A 24,559-nucleotide genomic window follows, 5' to 3' on the forward strand; every position below is an offset into this window, starting at 1 on the left:
TTAAAAATGTACATACAGTTAACTGAAAGGGCAGGTCCATATGCATTAATGTCCTGTATGTGGTGTTTGAGAATGTAGTGTTTTAAATGGTATTCTGGTCAAATGTCTAGAGGTATGTCTGGAAATGCACAAGAAAGGGCTCAGGTGTATATTAAGCTTAAAAAATAGACCTCCCCGAAAGTCAGATAATGATACCAAGTGGTTGTGCATGCAGCCTCCTGGCATTGCCTCAACTGAGAGGGAGAAACGGTTTGTTAGTCTAAAAGTTTCAACGACGAAATTGCACCCATGGGAGCACAACACAGACATCCACTGGAGAAGGGGGATATTTATAACACACTTTGTGTTCCTAAGTCATCAGAGACCTTGTATGGTAGAGAAGAACTTTCAACGTTCTCAGAAATGGCCTTACTTTCCCATTTAGGTCAGTGAGAGCTTCCTGGTAATCTTGTGGTCCTTTGTGCCTCAGTCGGTAGAGCGTGGCGCCTGCAACACCACATTATGTGGGTTTTATTCCCGCTGGGGCCACACATACGTAAAATGTATACACACATGACTAAGTTGCTTTGGATAAAAGCATCTGCTAAAGTCATATATTATTACTCTATGATGTCTCTTTTTACTCTCTCCGATATAAAATGTTAGACCTCACTGTTTACTGACCTCACTGTTCACACATATGGAAAAAATATATGGAAAATGAGTGGAGAGTGTGGTTTCCAGGTGCTATTCTTATATATACTACACATTACCTTCCTGCCAGCTCGGGCCCATTATTGTAAAAGATGGCCCTGTACTTCCATCAGCCTGCTGCTGCCTGAGCCACTGTCTAGCCTGGCTGCTTCTCATGGTCAAGAGTAGATGTTGCTCTTCAACACTGGCCCTTTTTAATGAGATTATCAAGGAAGAAGTGTCACTAAGTAGGATCTAAAATGAAAGCCATTATCTGGCATTATCTCAGAGCAGCCTCCCCCATCCATCTGCTATACCACCCACACAGCCACTAGGCTGGGATTAGAGGCATGATTAGCTGGGAAGTGCTGCTTAAACACCCCTGTGCCACATAGCACTGGGTTTCTTCACTTTGCTGCTCACCGGCCAGCTCCAGGCCAAGCCCCATCCTCCTGCTCTGCAGTGACCAGCTGGAGTACTGTCCAGGATCATAGGCCTCTGGCACCATGCCATCCCACCCTGTACCACACCCACCCACTTCCTTTCTTCCCATGGCCAGTGTTTCATCATACCTGTGATCTTGTCGCGGACCAGTTTGCAGGACTCAATCTCTCCGATGCTGCCGAACAGGCTGCGGAACTCCTCCTGGGTCATGTTCTGGGGCAGGTAGTTGACAATGAGGTTGGTCTTGCTGTCGTCGGTGGGACCTCCAGTTTGCATGGGTGAAGGGCAGCTGCGGCTGTTGCTGGACGGCCCGTTAGCCGTGGTGCCGTTGGGGCCGTTCGTCACCTGAGGCTCCATGTTGCTGATTATCTGAGGGAGGGAAGGGTTTGGGAAGAAGAACAATTAAAGGGGGGTAGGAGGTATGGCGTCTCAATCTGAGAACCATGATTCATTATTGGACCTCACATAAACACAGAAAACAGTAAATCAAATCTACATTCCAGGCCATCAAAACTCAGACAAAAGAAACACCAAGTTTAACTCACAGTATAAGACCATAAAGTGAACACTATATGTACACATGCAACTTAAACTCCTACATATTCATGCAGACATAGCTGTTAGAGACATGAGTGATATTTTTTAGTTCTTCTCTGTGCTTTGATAGCTGGTGCAGTTAGAGAGTGGTAAAAATTTGAGCGATTCAGCGGGGCACTGCTGTCTGTCACAGGGAACATTTGCGGCTGGTTTTGCAGTGTGCGTTAAGAGCAGGTGTTTGAAGTAGAGCTTGCAGGCCCTTGAGGGAGGAGGCACTGAGGAAAGGCAGTCTGATGTGCTTATCTACTGGCAAACACTTATTTCAAGATCCCAAGACTGCCACCAAATATATTCAGCAATTAGCATAAAATCTGTGTGTTTAATGGTATTATTTGATTCTCGGTTACAGTCAGTTGATTACCATCATCCACTTACACAGAGAAGCTGAGCCTAAGAGGTTTATGGAAGGTCTGTGCGAGGTGTGGTGTGTTTGTGTTTGGAGATATAGGGTGACAGAATAGGAACCTCAGGGTGCCTGCTGTTAAAAGCATCTGCCCCACATGGGGGTGAAAACACCCCAAACAAGGTTCTTTGAAAGGTAAACTTGATGGGCTTTTAACTAAAGAAGACGACATAGGGAAATGTAACAGTGTGAACAACAGCCAGAGCACTGATTTACTTTTCGGTGTTTTATTGAAAGTCTGTACCAGAGACACTGTGGCTGTGTAGACTCTGAGTTTAATCTGTCAGTGTCTGTACAACACAACTATACAAAATCATTAAAGCTGCAAAATGTAACTTTTTGGGTGACCCGACCAAATTCACACAGAAATGTGAGTTATAGATCTGTCATTCTCATTGAATGCAAGTCTAAGTAACGGTAGATCTGTTCTGTGCACTATTTCTATGCTTCCCACTCTTAAGTTTTGCTTTTGCGTCTTTAACTTAAGGTTTTGTACACCAACTTCAAACAGCTGAAAATATATCTTTGGTTATTGAGAAAATATTTCACAGCGGTTTGGATTGTACAATGATTCTCTACACTATACAATGCTTGTTTGGTCACATAAACTAAATGAACTATTATAATTCTACCATCGAGGAAATGGCAGAGAGATTTCTGCATATTGCACCTTTAACAAAGAACCTTGGAAAAAAACACAGGTAAACACTTCCAGAGGTGAACCAAAATGAACTAAGGGTAGTATAAAGCTCCTCTAAAATGACTTTACTTTGGTGTCATTTAAATAAAGATCTAAAAGATGAGGAAAATAGGTTACATGTTTCTGCTGTTTGAATCAAAAGTGAATCATAGAAAAGGAAAGATCTTAACACAGGTTCGGGCATATTTATATATATATATATATATATATATATATATATATATATACTTTCTAAATATGCTGGTTTTGAATAGAGGTACAAACTTCAATGTTATAACATTTAGAAAGGTTTCCCCATCTGACTGTAGCTAAGTTAATGTTTTGATAGCAATGATGTTGTTGAAAACTGGTCTAAAAACTAAAATAGACTATATTTTATCACAATATTCTGAACAATCATTATCAGTCTTGTAGATCTCAACTCTATTGTTTTCTCCTTTGGTTTTCTAACACGAACCTCAAGCCTGAGACATACATTATCTACAGTGGAGGAGGGTTTATCATAAATAAACTTGAATGTGAATCATTTCAACCCCCATCTTCTCATTCCACACACACCAGTCTACTTTACAATGGAACAACACACAAGATAATGCCTGGAGCACACAGCAGAATACAAACAGAGAACCGCCTCTTTAAAAGCGCTCATGATCTATTCTGCATGCAAATTGTGCTTTTGACAGTATCCTCACCACTCCACCAAAGAAGGACCATGGAGACAGCGAGGAAGAAGGGATAAAGTACCTAGCAGTAACAAAGTTGATTGGGGGGGCCTTATTAAATTTGTTTACACTTCCTGCTGAGCTTCATTCTGTCAAAAATACTTTCAACTCCATGGGACGTGTGCTTTGAGTTTTCACCAGGAAAAAAAAATGGCTACCTTGAATTACCCAAGACCCGTCAGTCAGATTGACCAATTATAATTTCTACCCCCTGCCACCGGCACTACCCATGCTCAGCTGTCCATTGTGCCTCAGTGGCTGGGTATCTCTGCTCTCCCACAGAGTAGCCCAGTGCTGAGAAAGGCAATATCTCCATGGTCTCTCTGGGTTCCTGGCCGAGGCACTACAGCACACAAGCAAAGCCTTCAAAGGAGCTCTAGCGTCAGCCTGAGGACAGACACCGGGCCTACTGATTCAACAGAACGCTAGCTAGCTAACACTAGCTTCAGATTAGAGCTTGTTTCCCCTGACCGGGCTGAAACACAATGCTGGATTTACAGCCTCCATTAATGCCACTGGGCATGGTGTGTGGGAGGGACCTGCTTCCTCTGGACTAAAATGGAGGCCTTAGTGGGTTCAGAGTGTAGGAAATAAATATTGGTTCATGAATCTAATGTGTGTGAGTCATGCAAGGCGTGAGTAAGGCAGTGTCTCTGGAGGCTGTGTCTGTGTGGAGGAAGACGGAGGGGATAGAGGTCCATTAGAAGAGGTTAAAGTTCACCCCTTTAGATGAGTGAGTCGACAAAAACACATCATCCAGGCCTATCCTTAATACTTATGTACCGGTGATTTAATGTCATGGGTTTTATTATCGAGGATTTTGTTGTGTATTATTTAGATTTGAAATAAGATTATATTTATGTGACTATGAAACAATACCTCACATTGGGAGTGAGGTAAGAAGTGATTTGCAAGGCTGGAATATTTTCTCATATCGTACATCACAACTTGACAAAATGCATAAATTTTCCATTACCTATACTGTCTTCATTATTCAATAAATAACACACCAGATGCAAGAACAAAATCACAGAAGGGGAAATATATAGCCTACATAAAAACATTTGGATGCAAAATTTTGAGCATTTATATTTATAGGACCTAAAACATGTACATTAAGGTTGATGAATGGTTAAAGTATTATAATTTTACATCCAATATCATAAAGATTCACATATTTATATTGTATATAAAGCTATATTTACTCTACATCTTTTTTTCCACTCACAGTAAATCAATCAGCATCCTCCCAGCACACAGTACATTAGGTTGGCAGAAAAAGTAGCTGGCGCAGTGTGTCTGCCCGGCCGGCCTGCATCAGGGCCCCTCCCCTCTGGCCTAGCAGACAGACAGGCCTGCATCAGGGCCCCTCCCCTCTGGCCTAGCAGACAGACAGGCCTGCTCCTTCAGCAGCACTGTCATCACCATTGATAATGTCGGGTAAAAAGCCATTTTTGTGGCTGTCTCCTTACCATCTTTGGCTGTGTCAGCAATCCCTTCTCTGCCCAGCCCTGTAGCTGCGGGAGTTCTGCCTGACGCCACTGTGTCTCTGTCGATCCCTAGGAGGTTTCAGGGTCAAGATTTAACATGCTTGTTTTTCTACACAGGCCTTACGGTCACCAGCCATACTAAAACACACAGGTGGCTTTGCTTCCTTCCAGGTAGGGGTTGGTTTCTGTATAGGAATACTGCTCATTGAGACTTGGGTATAATTCAGATAAGGGACCATTACTGTAATGTTGGTGTTGAGTATGACGTGGTCTATTTGGGGAGAGGAGGATAGACCTGACTTGGGAACTATGGTGACCTCTGTAGCATTAACGATGTGGATATCCCTCTCACACCTGGTGAGTAAACAAGCCCCTTGACAAAGACAGCTCCTCAAATGAGCTGCGGGCTACAGGCAGCAGTATCCTCTGCAGAATATAGAGCTGAAGTTGTAACACCAGGATTTTGAGGCTGACCCCTTGCTTCATTTACTCTCCCAGACAGAGGGATGAGAAGGTAGAGGAATGCAATGGGATGTAACCAGTCAAGGTGATGGAGGAGACCATTCATCCTCTGGGGGGTGTTATTGGGGTTCCAAATGAGAATGGACTGTCAGTTGGAGAGGGGAATGGGGAATAGAGAGGGGCAGCTTGTGTATGCTGAAAGGTCGGCGTGTGTCAGGATGTTTAGGTTGATCATTTGGGGAATGTAAATTGAGCCAATGAATTATGGGTACATTTCCTTTACCAGATGCCACCTCTGTTTTAGTTTAGGTGAAGACCGAAGGTTATAGCAACATCTTACAGCTTTAGAATATAAAGAACACACTGTATTACACATTCATCTTTGGGGGATTAATACTTATGGTAATATACATTTTTGATGTAGCTTTTTCTTATGATCTAGATTTTCCCATTCACAGGGATTCAGATGAAACAATACACTGCTTGAGTCAACCTGAACCATCATATACACAGGATTTGTCAAAGTGAATACAGGTATGACACAGACCCCTATTTTTAGCCAAAGAAAGCAGCATGGGCTGGATAGCCTTAAATAGATATGCCCCCAAGGCTTGGATACCCAGTGGACATAAGAGGTCGCCCAACATGGTGGACCAACGTCCATTTTAAAGGAGAAGGCATATTGATCATGCAACATCTTTTTTTCCCATTGAGTTTTAATCTCATCTTAATATTCTGAAAGTTAACCTGAAAAGAGATGTTAAACAAAGGTGAAACATTAAAAGCATTTTTCACCCCATCTGCTATGGATAGCTTTGAATGGGCGAGTCTAAAATGAATGATTTTGCCAAAGTAAGCATAATATGCAGCATGTTCAAATGAGGTCCCAAAACATGGTGAAAAGCAGCAAGCAGGTGTAGGACTAAACATTGGCTGTGGTTTCCAAAACATTTGATCAAATGATGTCCTACCCACTCTACTGAGAGGTTGTGGGTAGTATTGCAGCAAAAGGGTAGTTTGTGTTCCTTTTGTATTTACATACTGTAGCTACAATATTAACTCTATGCAAACAAATATATATTCTAAAACCAATTTCCAAGCAAGCAAACAGTTGCTGAAATATTGAGAGATTTTCGTGGGTATTAGATATACGATAAAGACGTATGGTAGCTGAAATCTACATTCTATTGTTTTATTACCAGTAGCATAACAGATATGCAGCCAAGTGTATCAATGCAGCCACTAATAATGATTCTCTCCCTCTTTCTATGTCGGGCTGGCTCTCTCCAGTATGAACACACACACACACACACTTCCTGATAACATCTCAAATAATATTCAAATGAAGGGACAGTGCAATTACGTAAAAAACAACAACAACAGATGAGCAATCGCTCATGGGTACAATTTCCATTATTCAGGGAATATATTTTGGTTGTGAGCAGCAGACATTAGACAGAGTTATTATATAATCCATATATTCTCTAGTGTGTCAAATATTTGACCCTGTAAGGGCTCCCCATCTCCTTGAGCTCCTGAGGTGTGTCTGGTATGGCAGTCATGTAGAAAATGTTATAACTGCCCACAGAGGACATTATCTCCCTCCGCAGCCTGCGTCATCTAGCAAATCTCACATGACCAGAAGCCTCTCCTCTGCCACGGTGACACTGTAAAAGTGCCACTTTACTGCCAGGCAGACCTCCTCTGCCCAAACGAGCTTAGACAATCAATTTCCCGTGACTTTGCTGGGATGGATGCGGAGAGGAGACACTGCAGTGGATCAGAATGCGACAGTAGTATAATTGAACTGATAGCACCTGGCACAAAATGGAGGTCAGTTGGATGGTTGTTTGTGATTTCAATGTCTCGCCACATCCCAGCATTCTCCTATATGCTAGACCAGAGGATGACCCCAACAGGATATTATACACTGACTCATTAGATTATCAGTAAAATTATCCTTTCAGATTTTCCTGTTTACATGGACATGTTCAATCATAAAACATAAAATGAAATCCAATCTGTTAAATATTTCATATTTTTGAATCAAAGGTTTGTCCATCGTACAGTAAAGTATTCTGTAATTCTGTCATCTAATACAGTGAAAGGTCATAGTGTCCTCGATCCATTGAAATGCTCATTTCAAGGAGAGGGTAGGTCACAAACCCAACCATTGAAACCCCAGTATGCACCAACTCCCTCAAAGTGCTTCAGAGTAAGAGGGAACTTGAGTTATCAAAGCGATTCAGACACATTTATATGATTTTTGTATCTTAACTCCAGGTCAGTGAAGTTCCCTCCATGCTATAGATTTTTTTTCTCCATCTTTTTATTTTTCGTTGCCTTTTCAGTCATCCTGCAGGTCAGACGGAAGCTGGGTCGGATCAATCAGGAAAGTAATCTGGAACACCTTGCGCCGCACCCGCCTGACTCCACCAACATCGATCCGCATCTACTTTGCCAAATTGATTTTTTTCTTCCCTTCTCTGTGTGACTCAGAATAATAAATGTTTCAGTGCTGTATGTAAGCAATTTTTCATTTCACTTTGCTTGACTTTTTCCCCTTATGATGTCCACTGTTTTATTGGATCGATAGAACTTTCCCAGAACCCTCTCTTGGCCTCTCCACTGAGTAATCTACGTACACTCTCTAGGGTCAAAGGTCAGGAGACGAGAAGGCAACGCGCCGCTATTAATTGCAGAAGATGTCTGCAGCAGAGTCAAGCTCTTTAAATATCACAGCTACATCTAGTCTAATCTCAGACTACCTTGGAGACATCAGTCTTACATTGTTTCAATTTCATCAATTCTTTATTATATTGTCCAACTGTAGACACTTATATAAATCTCAGAATGTATCCTCAAAACAAACTTAAAATATACACTGGTTATACAATAAATATGAAATGCATCCAAGGTCTGCTTCTAGAAGGTCCTAGCCTGACATTCTTTGACCATGGGCTAAATCTCAGATCCGACAGCTAAGTCTGTCAGTGTTACTCTCCACCTCTGAAAGCACCATGTGCATCAAATGGATTTCTCACTCTAACTCACTGGCTGTTAAAGCTTTCTGCTAGCATCTTAAATCACCCTCTCCTTCTTCCCAGCTCTGATGGTAATTGGAAAAACAACTTATCTTTTAAAAAAGAAAACACTAAAGCACAAGTAAACGTCCGCCAGACTACTTTCAGGAAAGTTCAAATTGCAAACAAAAGACCACTTAATAACCACTAGAAGGGAAACATTGGGAGAGCCTGAAACTTTTTCCTACACAACTGAATTATAATTAGGCCTGAATTCAATCAAAATGTAATCTAGCTTCTCTGCAGTGAGCTTTTCCTGATTTGTTTTCGTGGCATTTGAGTTGTAAACTGCCTTAGTCTAGAGAATAAGCAGCCCACGGACAGTGACCATTGGGACCTATGGGCCGCAGTCTCCTGCCACTGCCAAACCCTAGGTGGACTCAAGCCATTTGTACATTGGCTAAATCCCAACTCTGCACCAATGCATGGAAGCAGAAAATTGGTGAGCATCTTGATTCTGAGATGACACTTCAATTTGTGTGGCTCCACTGACCTGTGCCATCCTCCCCTCCCCTGAAGTGGTGTGAGAACTCCTGGCCACCTGCCTGGCAGCTTGGCCGTACCCTGTACCCTAGGCTTACATGTTCGGCCCCAGCCCTAGGCCCAGGGGCCTCTGGGGGTCCTGTCCATGAGCCAGCATGGGGAGAGGAGCTGTGATATCCACAGGCTGCAAAAGGCCAGCTGAGACTGAACTCTGAACATAGTGGTCCACTCAGAGAGCCTCACAGCCTCATCACTGACAAAACATCAATACTACATGTGCATTGGTCTAATCACACCGCTCATGTGGGATATTAATGTTCCCTTAATAGGTTGTTAAGTCTTCATGACAGATTACATTATTTCATTTAATACAGTTTAACTAAAGGAGAGAGAGAGAGAGAATAATACCACCCATGTCTGCTAACCCCAGTCCTAAGGCTGATTCCCAACGACAGGGTCAATACACTGTCCCCCCTCACTATGCACGCACCCGCGCCACTCTATCACTACTACATGACTGGACCCTCATCTACACAAGTGGGATACTTCTGAATGAAGGTGACTACAGTACAATGCAGCCTTGGTTTATATTAGTTCGTATTTTAAGTGAAAGCTCATTACCATCTTGAGGTTGTTTTTAGCCAGTGTAGAAGCCATGGTTCCACTGCATCAACACCAGGTGTCAGATCACTGCACCTGTGCAGGCATCAATGTTCCTGACCAACAATAAGCTCCTCTCCTTGTTCGTAATGTCTAAAATAGAAATTATATGTAAAATCCCCAGCCTAGTTGTAATTAAATATTTACATTTTTTAGTTCAAATTAGAATGAACTAATTTACTTTGGATTCTAGTTCATCAAACCTTTGCACATGCCTAAACACCATCCCCTGATTCTACTTTTAATTAATGCTGATTTGAAGCTAGGATGAGTCATATTTGCTTGGGTAAAACAGGTATAGATGTACAAATAGCCTGTAGGTAAAAGACCAGAAACTAAGCTGCATTAGGGCAAAGCCTTGTCTGCCTGCCCATAAGAGAGGGAGAGGAAGAGTCCCAGGCTCCCTGCACACACATGCGCGCACACACACACACACACATGCACGCACACACACACACACACACACACACACACACACACACACACACACACACACACACACACACACACACACACACACACACACACACACACACACACACACACACACACACACACACACACACGCACGCACACACACACACACACACACTGCTGAGGCCCAGCCAGAGCAGAGCAAGGCTCCTCCTAATCTAATCACTGCCTATGATCTCTGCTGCCCCATCAGCTGCTTCCCAGGCTGCCTGCCTGCCTGCCTGCTTGTGTGTCTCCAATGACCAGAATGTGTGCCTGCCTTCTCCTGACAGTCAGGGGCCTTGCAGCTCACACAGGAAGCTAAATCACACAGACACCAGCCGTTGCACAGGGCTTCATTCCAAGGCCCATGATAACAGTACATTGCTAGGAGCTAATCTGGTTATTGATTAGGATCTGAACTGGAGCTCATATAATCAAATAGATGACAGGTTGTCCTTTCGTCTTGCAGCTATCTTAAGTCAATAAAACGATCGAAAATACAGAAAAGCAAGCACCTGGACGGAGACAGTTAATACATTATTTGAGAAGAGCAAGAGAGACAGATTCATTACATATAATGTCCTTGTATGACAGTTTAATGTACAGTATGTTCTGTATTAGCATCCATTGTTATATCTATCCATGTGCAGTACATTTAATTGTACTGGTACTAATCATATAATACAAGCTCTATTATGAGTAATATTCATATATAAAAAAGTGCATCTGTGAAACTAATCCTCAATTCTTTTGTGATATAATATACTAACTTGGAGCATATTAGGTCATTGGAAAATTGGAAACAAACAAAAAATCTACTCAAATTTAGCTTCTGCTGCAGTGAGAAGACAAAGCCTAAATGTATACTCACAGCTAAGATTACCCCTCCAGCATATCAACTAAACCATAAAATGTGGCATGCATTCAAAATAGAAGATTAATCTCCTTCTGCCGTGGTACAGTGTAATTGAAAATGCCCACAGGAGACTATCTATGTTCATATAGTATGTGCCAGAAAATATAGGGCTATTTCCATGGAAAATTCTGGAATGGAGTTTTATATCAATAGCATGCCGGGGAGACATGTATTTGGAAGATAGCAAATTGTACACATCTATCTCTCTGGATCCCAACTTGATAGTAATGTTAATTGCTTCAAATGTGTATCTGTCTTGATAGATATCTGTAGTAAAATTCATCTTTCCATCTAGTTTGAGGAGAACGTTTTACAGTTGATATGAAGGGAATAGGCCAGCGTTTTTCAAACTTGGTCCTGGGGACCCCAAGGGGTGCACATTTTAGTTTTTGCCCTAGCACTACACAGCTGATTCAAATAATTAACTAATCATCAAGCTTTGATTCTTTGACTCAGCTGTGTAGTTCTAGGGCAAAAAACAAAACTTGCACCCCTTGGGGTCCCCAGAATAGAGTTTGGGAAACACTGGTATAGGCATTGACAGAATGAATCGCGTTGCCAGATGAGAAAACCTCTGATGGCAGTGGAATTGTTCGATGTCATTTCAGATAGCCATGACACTCACCATCTCAGATTGTTCTGAAATTGTGTCTGTAGTTAGAAACAGGTGTGCTTGGCATTCCTGAAGCATTGTTTTGTTGCCATTTCATTTGATCTCAGACAAATTAAGCTAATTGATTGCACCCAAATTGGACGTTCTAATTTATAGGATTAAAATATGTATTTATTTTTTATTTTTGGGGGGATTCAATTAGTTTAATTTCTCAAATTCAATAAAATGATGTTTCAGGAATACTAATTGTATCTGTTATGAACTACAGAAACGATTTTAGAACAATCTGAGATGGTGGGTGTTGAAATCCTCTTTCTTGTGCTTTTTGAGGCGGAACGACCTAGTGATCAAATCTCATCGCCCTCATGCTTGCCTCGGCTTTTGACAGCGATAGAAAAAGAAAGGTATGAACCATAGACTTTTAGGCAGTAACGCTTTTATGTTCTCAATAGGGATTGAGGAAGCTTATGTCAGCTCCACCACCCTGACCCCTTGCCTGTGGGTACCCTGTCCACTACGGGTCTGTGGATAGATCTGACTAGGAAATGTACTTCCTTCCTCCTTCCATCTCATTCTTAATCCTCCTCCCCTTTCTTTCTCTTGACCTACAGCAAGTAGAAACAGAATATTTCCCCCTGTTTATATTTACAGTACTAGGATTTGATGGTGCAGACTGTGTGTAACGATGTAGGGATAGCGATAGGCCTAATGTGTTTGTTTGTAATCCAACCAGCAGTGCCATTTTGTTGCATGTTGTTATGTTGCATGTTAAATGTATAATTCATCCGGCAACAGAAATATAAATGTTTGATGCCTTCCAGGCTGTGAAAAAAATCCCCTGTTGGAGGGATGACCTTGAAACGTCCTTTATCATCACAGTAACTGGCCACTTTACTTGGCAACGTTGAACAACGAGCCGGAGCAACTGCTAACGATACCAAGCCTGCTGCTGCTTTCTTTTCTCCTTTTCCTGGGATGCAAAATGTAGATCAGAGGGGTGTGAGGTTTGGGCACAGTCTCAGGAGTAACTGCCACTCAAATCCAAAAGTATGCATGAATACCAAAACACACGGAATACAGAGGAGGATGAAGAAAGAGAAGAGTAGAATGGAAGTCAGCGTTCTACTTCCATCTTTGAATTTTTTTACCTTTATTTAACTAGGCAAGTCAGTTAAGAACAAGTTCTTATTTTCAATGACAGCCTAGGAACAGTGGGTTAACTGCCTGTTCAGCAGCAGAACAACAGATTTGTACCTTGTCAGCTAAGGGATATGAACTTGCAACCTTTCGGTTACTAGTCCAACACTCTAACCACTAGGCTACCCTGCCACCCAAAACAAACAGAGATAGAGAGGATATATTAATATCTATCTATTTCCTTACTTTCCTTTAGTATATTTACTCAGAAAAGCAGGAGCAACAAACAACAAGAGCATGACCCTGTGTTTGCTACCGGGTTGTTTGTGCTAAGAATTTGTAGCTGATTATTGTCTGTCTGTGGTACTTTCAATTTCCGCCAAAGGAATTAGGCTTGTATTTGTGAAGTCAGTTCCCCCTCACAGCTGAATTCCTTCATCTCTCCTTTCTAAAGGGGAAATTTAAATAAATAAATAAAATATATCACTGTGGAAGCCTATTACATTTTTAACTAAACCGTTTAGTTAATATTCATGTATGTTTAGTCTTCACACAAAAGGAATATTTAATAACAAAGTCATATATTTGAGACAATGGTTCAGAGCGGCTTATTCAAATGGGCATTAGCTCATTAGTCCTTACTGTTTTTGTCTGAGTATAGGCTAAGTTATGTGGAAAATGAGTGTTTTTCTTGCTTACATTAGTAATATTGATAACACCAAAACATTTATAGGGAGACTTATTGATGCTTATGGGATTCAACTGTTATAATTTCCTTGCTTTCCAATTCATGCAAATGCATAGTGTTATCAATAAAACAAAAAAGCGTTTTTGAATCAATTATAAACGAGAGACATTTATGGCATAAGTTTGAAATTAAAATGTGAATATACTTTACAAAGCAAATGTTCTACTATATGTGATTTATCATCCTGCTCTCAATCCAAATGAATTACTATAGATCCCTCTTCAGGGCATAAATAATCAAAACATGCAATTATTTAACAAATCACCACTTTGATTAAGATACTGCCATGTTAGTGACTATGCCTGACTGGAAGCAGGCAGGAGATAGATGATTGAGAGGACACCAACATGACCATGTGGCATTTCTGCTGGGAGTTGCATGTGAATAATTACCCACGCTTCTCAGGGACTGGAGACTCTGTCCAAGTCCTCTCTTAGGCACGGTAGCAAGTCAACAGCAACAACACGATCACATCTCACACAAAACATTGGAGAGCTGCAGGGTGTTTATTTGTCCACATCTGGCTATTCAACGGTTCTACAGATTGATTCAGATCTAAGGGCGAGGCATGTGGTCAGTTATATTGCTGTAATTAATGGTCAGATGCCTCTATGACAGGGATAGTACTGAATATTGATATTATGTACTGATTACAGATGGGTAGAAGTCAACTGCCCTGTTGAGTAATGGCAAAGTATTCCACTGTCCATTTTAGTCAGCCTCACTCCTCTCTTAATTTGTCTACTAGTTAATCCGGCTCTCATTTGTCTATCTACATCTGGACACTTGTCAGTTGTACTTCTTTTCAACTCTATGACAAACTGCATCTGCACAGCATAGGATACAATACATTAACTACAAGACATCCATGACAAAAAAACTATGTTTTAGCAGTTTATTTCCTATTCAGTATTATATTGCAGCCAATATGTTACTGTTTATCATGCAACTATCATGTAAAATACATCCCGTTGTTACATGTATAAAAATGTAACCATGATATTTCATACCTGATTGGATGGATGGAAACAGCACTCAGCAAGCTGAACTTTACCTTTACATGTTTGATTTGAGTACACTATTCTCAAGAGCACGACTCTCAAGGGCACAGAATCTAAGGCGGAGCAAGTTAATTTAATCACCACAAACCACGGTTGTTCGGCAGAACCTCTTATAGCTTTAATACTGTTCTTACACCCATACTTATACCTCCTTCACCATTACTTGATTCAGGTATAAATAAATAATTGTATTCTTCCAGGAGGACCTTGCCTCACCTATAGATCCTATCGCTGTTTGAGGCAATACTGGTCCGTTTTAGAATGACTTCTCTTCACAACAATTGTAGCCTAAGCAAAGTGAACACAACCTGATCTTATAAAATATGATTCTTATTCGTCTCTTTACCCTCTCTCACTCCCTGTCCAACTGTGAGAATCTGAGAGCCCCGGTGACACTCCACAGTTATGGGTGTTAGCACCGTCAAGTGCAAACTCTCCCACCTTCTGAACCACACCATCCACAGCTCTTTACTCACCCCCAGTTCTCCCACTGAGGTCAGCAGCCCCCTCCTCTACCCACACCAGTCTGTGGCATACCATCCAGCTGCTCACAAAGCCCTACTTTATATTAATCTGAGTATCTCTACTTATTAGCATTGATATGTAACCTTGGTGCTGGATAGTAAAGATTGCACCCTGAGTGTTGTAACTCTAATGGAGGGCAGTAGAAGTGTGGTGACACTGCCCAGTGTTTGAGCCCCACTGACAGACAGCAGGGTGCTGCTCGATGAGGAGCACGCTCAGTTCCACACCGTAAACACTAGCGTTAGATATCTCCCATACCCCCCCCCCCTCTCTCCTTCCTTCTATCACTCCCAACGTCCCCGCCTCCCTCCTTTAGCACGGATTTACTGGCAAACCCTTCCATCACTACGCTACAGAGAGCAGTCAGGGAGACAGGGTGCTATCGGTGTCACCATGGTTGGGAATTGCTTTCTTTTCAATTAGCATTTTGATTGCACGGAAAAGCCCACACACAAACGATCAAATATTCACTTCGAAAAATGAATAATGCTTCCCACATTCAAGATGCTAATATGGAAGCTGGCAAATTCCTTTTGTGATAGGGACAACATTTTAAAAGCAATATAATGCCATTTGAACATTTTATTCAGCTTTTTATTAACAGCATACAGTAAAATAATATTTGATATGTCTATGGAAATGTAGAAGTCAGGGAAAACAGCCTCTGTGAATGCAGAAAGGTTTTACAAAAATATGTGTTTGTTGATTTGGTTAGTCAGCCCTGCCACTTGGCTGTATGTTGTTGTTGTGGATGGATCAGAGTTAAACTGAGTCCCTGGCAGGCACTGCCTCCCACCAGCCGGAGGACAGCCCGGGGAGGAAGTGACTCTGAGCCCTTAGTCAACAATGGATGCACAAACATCCACCATGCAGCACAGACAAGACCTACCAGCAGCGTCAGAGGCAGAAGCAGAGGAGGCACAGGCGATTCTTTAAAAACCTGTCTAAGTGAGGGGAAATGTACACCAATGCAGGCATGCATCTCACACACACGCACGCACACACACACACACACACACACACACACACACACACACACACACACACACACACACACACACACACACACACACACACACACACACACACACACACACACACACACACACACACACATTCTCTCTATTTCTACATAAACCTATCTCCCTCTGATACACTACACATTCACAAATACTATTCACAACCGTAGGCCTACAGTACATACACTGTCAAACATTACAAAAATGTGCACTATAAAACATATATACCAAACCTACAAAAGTACCATCAACTATTTACAATGAACAACATCATGAACAATATCATGCAGGCAAAATATCAGATAAAACAATGTACTTTACGTTTGCCCTGCACAGGTAACATGAATAGTTTACGATTGTGCAAACCTACAGGGAGGATAGGAGATTCACGCACCACTTCATGGTCGTAAAATGGGTGTCGATCCCCGAAACCTCTCCACTGCCCCTCGCCTCCATGCTTTTCCTCTCATAGCAATGACTATACCATCGCCTTCTCCCAAAACTGGATGAATAACACCCCGTTAACTGTTAGGGAAGGAAGGCACACTGAGTGAGGCATGGTGCTACTGCTGCAGGCTGTCGGATGGATGCAAGGACACAACAAGCAGCTGGCAGGCTGCAGCCTCCTTACCATTTTAAACCCATTCCACTCCATTTGTGAGCCGGCAGCTGTTTTCTCTCCCCAGCGCCTGAGCAAATTTCCCCCTCACTTGGAGCTCTGTCTCTTGCTTTCTCTCTCTGTGATGGTCAGACAGTAGGCGGCTTGTGAAAGCAGGCATGCCCTTCTTCCAGAGCGGCTGGGTGAGAATGTAAAAGGCTTCAACGTGAGCTCTGGGCTGCAGCCCCCTCCCCGGTCTCCTCCTCATCTGTGAGGTCAGAGCTCCCCTCTCTCTGGAAGCGTGTGCTGCAGCATTCTCACTGGCTCCTGCGCCTGTCTTTCCAGCCCACTCCTCCACAAAGTTAACACATTCACTCTGGTAGCCTCACAGATGCAAGGAGCGCTTGGCAAATAAAAGCTTTTTGGTACCAGCAAAGCAATCAATCGCTGCTAAGGTCTTTGCTTGAGTGAGCACAAAGAGTGATTGCACCCTCAGGCACTATGGTAATAGGATGCCTGAACAGCACTATGTATATAAATTAGCTATTACTGCATGCATGATTAAGTCTGCAAATATACACTAGGCTAGTTGTACACATTCATATGTGCTGATATTTGTTGCATGTATCTTATTCAAATAAGGATGGGAATCCAGTTAAAATGCATGTCATTTGCAATTCATGAAACATATCATTAGATATTGCTAAAACAAATTAAAAATACAAATGTTATATAGCCTAATTTTAAGTTGCAGTTATTTAAAAAAAAAAAATAGGCTGGTAAATAACTAAGCCAGACTTGGGTTAACACAGGCTACTACTGATATGCACATAGCTATCTATTTTAACAGTGCATTGTGAGTGAATGAATGTATCAGTGTCCTCTGTTTTTAGTGTATGCAATATAACGGTCTGACTTGTAGAAGTGTGTGATGTGAGAGTGTACGTGTGTGATCGTTTTAATGTAAGGTAAAGCCAAAGAAAAATGTCCATCCTGGATGGACAATAAAGTTGTATTCTATACTCACGTCAAAACTGTAAATCTCTCTCTCTCTCACACACACACACACACCTGCAGGAGCGACACATCTAGAAACAACAAAGCGCCCCCCAAAAATGGGATAGGCTCACTACGGATTCAAACACAAACCCCATACGGAAGTGTATCACCTGGCTCGGCTACAGCTGCAGAGATGCAATGATGCTGGTTACTCAAAGCAGCTCATTAAATGTAGACAAATAATAAGATAGATATAGCTTATAAGACAGATGCCTTAGCATAGGCTAAACAAATTGTTCCCTACTCACCATGACCATTCTTGTTTTAGGTTGAGGAGGATAAAGCGAAAGGAGAGCAGCAAGTATTTAGTCTTCGTGTGGATAAAGAAAATCGGTAGCTGAAGGAGTCGATCCTAGTGCTGGGCGCGCGTGGTCCCAATGACAATCGGATAAAGAAGGCGCGTGTGAGTGGATGAACGTGAGCCTGCAGTGTGTGCAGCGTGTCAGAGGCGAGCCGTGGGTGGAAATCTCTTCGGGAGCGTCGGAGAAAAGAAACGGTCCCAAAAAATAAAACAAAACTAAAAGGGTAAGTCTTCACTGAAAGGAAACAGCTAATGCAAGCAACCGTTTTCCTTCAAACCATTTATGGGTTATTCAGTCTGTATGGTTTAGAATCTCATTGGCTGCGATAGAGCGGGGAAGGGGTGGTGCGCTAGTGGAGGAGAGTGTTGGAGGAGGGCTATAGACGGAGCAGCAGGGAACTACGGGGGGCGATGGTACCGACGTAAGATGCTATTTATATTACGCACTACAACATCTACAGTATTCATCTAACCTCCAAGCGAATGCAGAGAAGTTAATTGGCAGCTGTAACATGGAGCAAGGTAACCAATAACCACCTCGAACCCCCACACACGGTGTGATGAGGTTTTGTAGCCTACATGGATGGAGACCAAGCACCATTAACATTGTATAGAGAAGTACAGTAGCTTAATCGTTCCTCTGCATGGCATTACACAGTAGTATATCTGCCCTTTTGATGTTGAGGATTTTGTTGATGTTACAGCCATGCCCCAGCTCGCCACGCTATACCCCCTGCTCCCTCCTGTCTTTTCTGTGAGCTTCAACCACATGTGCTTCCCTTCACAGCTTCACGCAAGCACCATCAATAATTACAGTTCTGTGGTTGTAGTGCTCTGGTGGGAGGACTTTTGTACCTGGGTAGGGGATGCATCTCATCCCATACCTATAAGCCTACTACTAGGCAGGGCAAACCCGTTTAGTTGATTTCTGCTATATCACCCAAATAAATAAATCACAGCACGTGTTTGGACTCATTCAGCAGTTTTTAAAGTACAATACCATTGGAAATTAATGTTGAAAGTTAAATTTGTATTCCTAAAACTTAAGTTGAAAATAATGCTGTAGCTGCATCCTGTTGACAATACATTTTGATAAATAGCCCAATGTAAAACCACAGTTTTAAAGTGTCCAAATGAATAACCAATATACAGAAACAGGAGTACACTACAGGACCAAATGTATGTGGACACCTGCACGTCGAACATCTCATTTCAAAAATCATGGGCATTAATATGGAGTTTGTCCCCCTTTGCAGCTGTAACAGCCTCCCCTCTTCTGGGAAGACTTTCCCCTAGATGTTGGAACATTGCTGCGGGGACTTGCTTCCATTCAGCCACAAGAGCATTAGTGAGGTCGGGCACTGATGTTGGGCAACTAGGCCCAACGCAGTCGGCATTCCAGTTCACCCAAAAGGTGTTTGATGGGGTTGAGGTCAGGGCTCTGTACAGGCCAGTCAAGTTGTTCCACACCGATCTCAACAAACCATTTCTGTATGGACATCGCTTTGTGCACAGGGTCATTGTCATGCTGAAACAGGAAAGGGCCAAACTGTTGCCACAAATTTGGAAGCACAGAATCGTCTAGAATGTCATTGTATGCTGTAGCGTTAAGATTTCTGAACTGGAATTAAGGTTCCAAGCCCGAACCATGAAAAACAACCCCAGACCATTATTTCCCCTCCACCAAACTTTACAGTTGGCACTGTGCATTCGGGCAGGTAGCGTTCTCCTGGCATCAGCCAAACCCTGATTCATTAGTCTGACTTTCAGATGGTGAAGCGTGGTTAATCACTCCAGAGAACGCATTTCCACTGCTCCAGATTCCAATGGTGGCGAGCTTTACACCACTCCAGCCGACGCTTGGCACATGATGATCTTAGGCTTGTGTGTGGCTGCTCGGCCATGGAAACCCATTTCATGAAGCTCGACAAACAGTTTGTGCTGACGTTGCTTCCAGAGGCAGTTTGGAACTCAGTAGTGAGTGTTGCAACCAAGGACAGACTATTTTTATGCGCTAGACGCATCAGCACATGGCGGTTCGGTTCTGTGAGCTTCTGTGGCCTACCACTTAGCGGCTGAGTCGTTGTTGCTCTTAGACGTTTCCACTTCACAATAACAGCACTTACAGTTGACCGGGGCAGCTCGAGCAGGGCTGAAATGTGACAAACTGATTTGTTGGAAAGGTGGCATCCTATGACGGTGCCACGTTGAAAGTCTGAGCTCTTCCGTAAGGCCATTCTACTGCCAGTGTGTCTATGGAGATTGCATGACTGTGCTCGATTTTATACACCTGTCAGCAACGGATGTGGCTGAAATAGCTGAATCCACTAATTTGAAGGTTGTCCACATATCTTTGTATATATAGTGTATTTCTGTCTGTAATAAAGGCCTCTTGTGAGGAAAAACTCATTCTGATTGGCTGGGCCTAGCTCCCCAGTGGGTGGGCCTATGCCCTCACATGGCTGCACCCCTGTCCAGTCATGTGAAATTCATATATTAGGGCATAATCAATCTATTTCAATTGACTGATTTCCTTATGTGAACTGTAATTCAGTAAAATCTTTTAAATTGTTGCGTTTATATTTTTGTTCTGTGTTTATACACTTTTTTTGATGAATCACTGACAAGTGACTAATTCTCACTGAAGTTTCTAGCCACATCTAGTAACTAGCTAGCTGGGAAGGGCTCATCAGGACAAATGACTGACTAAACCAAATCCGTTCGTCTCCACTCTACTCTCGCTGTGTGACATACGTCAGCAATTTGGGCACTGGGTGTGTCCATATAGCCTCTCCCTCATTAGTCACTCTAGCATGGTGTTGGAAAATGGTGTTTCATAAAGAATGTATTCATATTTTCCCTGCCTTGTCGCCATTAAATCTAGTTCAGGAGGAAAACGAAGCCTTTGCAGCCTGAATGGAGAATGTTTTATGTACGAACCAGTCCGTAGGGGATACGAGTGTACAGCCAGCTGCATGCATTCCCTTTGGACGGTAAGATGAAACCACTCAACATCACCATCTGCCGGCCTTTGGGCCAGTGTGAGGTAGTAACACAAACTGTCCACATTAGGAAAATGAGCGCAGTATAAAATGATTTAGCATGATTATATGTTGCCGACTCACAAACTATTGCAACAATGACATATTTGAGAGTTAACATTTTTTCTCAAACACAATTTAACCGGGCCTCTCTAGACTAGAGCCTCCATAGTGTCTGTGCAGCAGCCTGAACATTTGACATCCCTGTATTACTGCAGTCCTGTCAATCTTACCCTACACAAGGTAACTACAGTACATGGCACATCTCAAACATAAACTTCAGTAATGCCACCTTTGCATTATGAGAATGCCTTCATAAATGTATTCAGTGTGGCCTCCAACACACAGCTATGATTTGATGTAGGCCACACAATAATTCATAACTAGATTTTACAATGATAAAAAAACAATGCATATTTTATACAGTATTTTAGATGCAATAACAATGAATATTGTATACAGTATTTTAGATGCAATAACAATGCATATTGTATACAGTATGTTCTATACCTCATCTACCTTAATCTAGCAGCCACATCCTCTTGGGGATAGTCTGATTTGATTAGAATAGCTTTTGGTATGAGAGCTGCAGTGACCAGAGAGGCCATAAAATATCAGATTTACCCTAGCTGGCCCCAGACTCAGCAACAAGGAGAGCAAACACCTGCATACTCTAATTCATTTAGTTGACATGGCACAGTATATTACACTTTGCTGTGTTGTTGTTTTGTTACTGCCCAATGTTTTGTTACAGCATTTGCCTGTGTGTTAGGCAGCAGTAGGGCTATTTTATCCATTGTTCAACACTGCGTCATTACAGTACATTGTTTTATTCCAGACACCAGAGACATCTAGCTAGTCCTCATATATTCAATTAGGAGGGTTGTGGCTCTCATGGCAGACAGACTAACTTGAGTAAGTCCATTAACCTCTGGCTGAGTTCACCAATCTCCAGCTGAACGAGCGCTGATGGCAAATCACACAGAGCTCTTGACAGCCAACAAAACGCTGCAGCACTGTTAGCCTAATCCATAATACGCCCCAAAACATTTTCAAGAGTTTTTTGGTGTGGATGTGGGCTTGGAATGACTCAAATGTTCAATTCTCAAAATGTAAAGAAGACAATGTATGTATTTTCTTTATGAATGCATGCTATACATACTATATCTGCACGTAATATGTATGCAATGTATGTATATTTGTACATGTACAGTAGTAGTACACTGTATAATATCCATATACAGTATTTACATGCATAGTGACAATGAGAAGAGACCAATAACGTTGGTCAACTTTCACAGGGCACAGAATTTCCCCACAGTGAGAAACTGCTAGGAAGAGCTTTGAAGCTCTCCAATCTCCCCACTGCACCTCTGGCCCCTCCACCTCACTGAGTACTAAAGCCATGCACAACAATGTGCTTGAAATACTAATGAGCATTAATTAAAGCTACGGCTAAAGCCTTGCCACCCTCAATTAGGAATCAACAGGACTCGGGTGTTTCCCGAATGGACGTGTTTTCTGGAGTTATTTTAATTTATGTGTGGTATCTTCCGCTATCCCTTACTGCCAGGGACAATATCACACACCAACTGCCTATTTGTTTCGGGAGTTTTCTGGTGCAATGCTTCTCAGTCTAGAAACCTGCAATTAATACTAGACTAGGTTCTCTATCGCTTTTATTCTTCCGACTTGACCTTTTAGAATCCATTGCATTCTGTGCAAGCTTGGGAAGTAATTCTCTGCCTCACTGACTTTAATATTCTCTCTGGCACCATGCTTTTATTGCCACCTTTTAATTCTTGGCTGTAAATATCCGAACATAACACAGATGGAAAACAATCCTTTTTATTTTGGATTACAGAGAACTGTAACTATTGAAATAATAGGTACGCAGTAAAGGCGCTCCAGGAAGACGATTGTTATCTACGCACCGGCATCCTCAATAACTCCAAATATTTCAAATATCCAAAATATCCTCTATTGTAATGGCTTTGTTTCACCATATTATTTTCTTACGTTGTTTTAATCAATACTGTAGAATGTGATGGATGACAGTGAATGGGGTCTTAAAGCAGTGCTACATTTTGCTCTCTCCAGTGTTGTCAGATGGGGGAGGTTGGCTGCCTGGAGACAGATGGAGTGAGCTGTTTGAGAGATTCTAAGTAGGATGCCACCCATGCTGGGAGATTTCAGACCTAGTCACTGGTGTTGCTGGACAGGAAGGTTTACCTCCCTTGGGCTTTGGCTCTTTATATACACTGTGTATGTGTGTAGGGTTGGCACAATAATCGTATAATTATGTAACCGACAATGATTAACAATAACCGTGAACTAAGGAAAATAACCGCTATAACAATAATTATACTTGATTTTCAAGTGGATATCGTTTACCCAATAGCAGTTTTTCATTTTTACATGAAGGGGATAAAGTTGGTCATTATAGGAGCAGAATGGCATGGTCAGGAGGAGAAGCTTTATTTCCAAAAGTTCTAAGGGGTCAAAACCTTTCGCTTTTGAGACGGGTGTCACCCAAGCTGTATTGTATTCATTAGGTGTGTCAAAGCTCATTTTCAAATATCCATTATGATACATTACGAGCTCAAAACATTTTCAAACAAAAATAAAATGTATGACAATAACCGTGACTATTTGCTTGACAATTCATTGTTACTCAAAATTACAAAATCAGCAAATCAAATCAAATCAAATGTATTTATATAGCCCTTCGTACATCAGCTGATATCTCAAAGTGCTGTACAGAAACCCAGCCTAAAACCCCAAACAGCAAGCAATGCAGGTGTAGAAGCACGGCCCTGTCCCACGGCCCACAGCCCTGTATGTGCGTGCGTGTTTGTGTGACAGATATAAGGAAGGTACAATCTATCAAATTTGTCTAATTTAGTTTTGGGGATTTTGTAAGATAAATAAATAAAATAAATAAAAATAAATGTGAATTCAGCTTAAGCCTTATGTACTGTACTGTGTATTTAGACTATTCTGGAATGTTTTAGTTTTTTTGTTTATGCTTCCATTTTTTTAAAGTGGAAAGCTTTACTGGCCCTAACCCAGGAGGATTGCCAACGGTGCAGTCAGTAATGTAAAGCCCGTCTCATTGATTGTCTCTGCCTGGACATGCCCAGACGCTCTCTCTCACACCCTTTGTTCCCAAAGTACCTTCGACCTGACACACCGATTGCTGTAGCCCTAATTATAGTGCCCCACCAGAATGGCTCCTGCCTCTGCTGAAAGCCTGATAATTTTGAGACCAGCATCTGGCTAATTGTCATGAACTCCGCCTGCTCGCTCCTGTCCTCCCTACTCACCCTAAACCCCTCCAACTCAAAACCCCTCCACGGATTAACATCC

The 24,559-nt window shown here is 42.1% G+C and overlaps 1 protein-coding gene across 13 annotated transcripts in view; it reads right to left on the minus strand.

The window, feature by feature from the left end:
• Positions 1-24,559, minus strand: part of elavl4 (ELAV like neuron-specific RNA binding protein 4) — a 70,666-nt gene that overhangs the window by 32,609 nt on the left and 13,498 nt on the right. For 7 of the 13 annotated variants that reach the window (XM_031786007.1, XM_031786003.1, XM_020499119.2 and 4 more), the window contains 2 exons: positions 5,011-5,097; positions 1,245-1,485 (listed from right to left, as the gene is read on the minus strand). In XM_031786007.1, the coding sequence (XP_031641867.1) occupies positions 1,245-1,485; positions 5,011-5,097 (328 nt within the window). Of the gene's footprint in view, positions 1-1,244; positions 1,486-5,010; positions 5,098-16,822; positions 17,070-18,096; positions 18,632-24,559 lie in introns of those variants that run through there. The other 6 variants (XM_031786009.1, XM_020499121.2, XM_031786006.1 and 3 more) reach the window with 5 other exon arrangements.

This window comes from Oncorhynchus kisutch, linkage group LG13 (assembly GCF_002021735.2).
Source record: "Oncorhynchus kisutch isolate 150728-3 linkage group LG13, Okis_V2, whole genome shotgun sequence".
Classification (NCBI taxonomy): Eukaryota; Metazoa; Chordata; class Actinopteri; order Salmoniformes; family Salmonidae; genus Oncorhynchus; species Oncorhynchus kisutch.